A 2,450-nucleotide genomic window follows, 5' to 3' on the forward strand; every position below is an offset into this window, starting at 1 on the left:
ACGGCTGCTTAGTAGTGGGGCCCTGGAGCCATGCACCCCTCCACTCTCCACCAAGCCCTTTGTGAGCCCAGGCAAGGCCCAAGAGCCAGCTCTACAGTCAAGGGGCAAGGAGAATCAGGTACCTGGGGGCTCAGGCCCAGGCCCACCCAGTTCCTCAGAGCTACCTGGCATGGGGCAGCTGCTGAGGGAGCTGCAGTGCCAGCTGATTCTGCCACAGGCCTTCCCCAGGAGAAACCTGGTACAAGAGGCCAGGGATGCCATCCTGGGCACCTTACAGTCCTGCCATGGCTGTGTGCCTAACCTTGCCCTGGTGCTCCGGGGCTGCCAGCCACCCTTGCCAGGTGAGCCCATCTCCTGTCCCTGCACTCCCGTTTCCCTTGTCTCCATTAACTCAGCTGTCCCCTATGCTTCTTTCCTCTGTGCCAGGGGCCAAGCCTGGGGGCCCTGAGAGGCGAAGGATGACACCCTCCTGGATCAACAGTCCTGAGCAGGCCCTAGGGGAGAGGAGGCAGAGGAGGCCACAAGGGACAAAGGAGCTCACCTTCACCATGCCCCACACCTCCAGCATGCCCACTGCGCACAGGGTGAGCCTGGCACCACCAAGAGGTCCCTGGCCACCCCCCTTGCCCTCATTGCCTTCACCATCAGGGGTGGCCTGGGGCCCCCCAACAGCCTTTGACCTGCTGAAAAGCATCTGGCTAGTAGCCACACCACCCAATCCCCGGCCCTGGGGGGTCAGCCCATCTCAGCCCCTGCCTCAGCCACCATCACCCTTGTTGCCCCGAACCTCTGCCCTGGACTGGAGCCCCAGCCCCCCTGCTCCACTTCCCAGCCTCTCCTGGGTGGTGGCCCAGAGCAGTCCAGAAGCCTGGTCCTTTCCACCCATGAGACTGTACTGAGGGGGCTGAGGCTAGGGCTGGGGGCAGGTATCCCGCACTCCCAGTCACCTCAATAAAGTACCTTCTTCCTGGTCCTCTTGATTTTCAGTGAGTCACTGACCCGGGATAGCAGCTTTCCTTAGTTCTGAGTTCTATGTCCAAAATGGAGGGAAAGGCACTACCACTTGTCACTTTCCTAGGGCCTGAGGGGCCAACAAGATGGGGGAACTTGGGGCTTCAGTTAGTCCAGCACATACACTACTGGCAATGCTGGGGTCCCAGAGTGAGTGAGACCAAGGCCACAGCCCTGTCCTTAGGGGACTCTCAGCTCCAGTGGTTGTGTCTAGGAGAGCAAGAGAGGTGCAGGGGCTGGGGGAGTCCAAAGAGGGAGTGATGAATCTGTCCCAGTGATGAGGAAAGTCTTCATAGAGGAGCTCACACAGACCCTGCATTTTTCAGGATTGGTGGAAACTTGCTATTTGAAGAGGAAAAGAACATTTCAGGCCAGGGGAACAGCATGTGCAAGGCCTGGAGGAGGGAAAATAGTGGATGTGGGACCATTTTCCCTCAGCAAATCCCTAGGCTGCGCTGGGACCTAGAGTGAGTCACATCTGGGCCTGCCCTTTAGGGCAAGTGGCAAGTAGGGGCCAGGCTGGGATTTGAACCCAGGCAACTTATTTCAGAGTCATGCTCCGGATGTCTCACACCACCACCTCTCTCACAGCAACCCAGTTTCACACCCTGGTAAGCAGTGACAGGTCAGGGTCAGGCAATGGGGTATGGTGGTTGTGCTGAGGGCTCTGCCGCCTTTATGCTGTGTGACCCAGAACAAGTGGCTTGCCCTCTCTGTGCCTCTGTTGGCACTTCACAGGATGCATTGGATCTAGGATGCTGGCAACTCAGGGCTGGACACAGCAGGAAGTGGCTTTTATGGGGGCGGGGATGGGCAATCAAGGAATAGTTTCGGGACTAAATTGGCGGGAGGCCAGAACAGTGCACCAGTCTAGAGGTTGTGGCAGTACGGAGAAGGTGGTTTGGAGGAGGGCACGGCTTTGGGGAATGGGAGTTCAGTTTAGGACACGGGGAACCAGAGGTATTCACGAGACTCCCAGAGGGGAGGACTGGGGCGGGGTGACAGAAGATGAACATCTATCTCCTCCCATTTGTAGAGGGTAGAAGCCTGGGTGGGCCATCCTGGAGGAGGGGGTGGGGAGCGCGGCGCCCGGCGGCCCCTTTAATCGGGGGCGCGCACTGGCCGGCCCGCGCGCTCTCGCCTCCGTCGCGGGGCCGGAGCGGGAGCCGGAGCGGAGCCCGGGCCGAGGCGGGCGGAATGGAGCCCCCGCGCGCGCCCGCGTTGCGCCGCCTGCTCCCGCCGCTGCTGCTCCTGCTGCTGCCACTGCCCCCCCGCGCCCGGGCCAAGTACGTGCGGGGCAACCTCAGCTCCAAGGAGGTGAGCACGCCGAGCCCTCCCCAGCTGCCCGCCGGCCCAGGGGGGACGCCGGGGAGGGGAGGGAGACGGTGCCGCCCCGCCCCCTGCCGCCCCTCCCGGCGGACCCAGGGAGCCGCGGGGGG

At 61.9% G+C, this 2,450-nt stretch overlaps 2 protein-coding genes across 2 annotated transcripts in view; both read left to right on the forward strand.

Moving 5' to 3' along the window:
• The window catches only part of PRR19 (proline rich 19), a 3,569-nt gene extending 2,596 nt beyond the window's left edge, over window positions 1–973 (forward strand). Inside the window, exons 2-4 of the mRNA XM_012653218.1 lie at window positions 56–118; window positions 218–341; window positions 427–973. Coding sequence (XP_012508672.1) covers window positions 56–118; window positions 218–341; window positions 427–899 — 660 coding nt within the window. The 3' untranslated portion in view covers window positions 900–973. The remainder of the gene's footprint in view (window positions 1–55; window positions 119–217; window positions 342–426) is intronic.
• A 1,235-nt stretch (window positions 974–2,208) lies between these two features.
• Window positions 2,209–2,450, forward strand: part of TMEM145 (transmembrane protein 145) — a 10,486-nt gene continuing 10,244 nt past the window's right edge. Inside the window, exon 1 of the mRNA XM_012653219.1 lies at window positions 2,209–2,328. Within this exon, the coding sequence (XP_012508673.1) occupies window positions 2,209–2,328 (120 nt within the window). The remainder of the gene's footprint in view (window positions 2,329–2,450) is intronic.

The sequence above is a fragment of the Propithecus coquereli genome, unplaced genomic scaffold (genome assembly GCF_000956105.1).
Source record: "Propithecus coquereli isolate 6110/MARCELLA unplaced genomic scaffold, Pcoq_1.0 Scaffold42, whole genome shotgun sequence".
NCBI classification, from domain to species: Eukaryota; Metazoa; Chordata; class Mammalia; order Primates; family Indriidae; genus Propithecus; species Propithecus coquereli.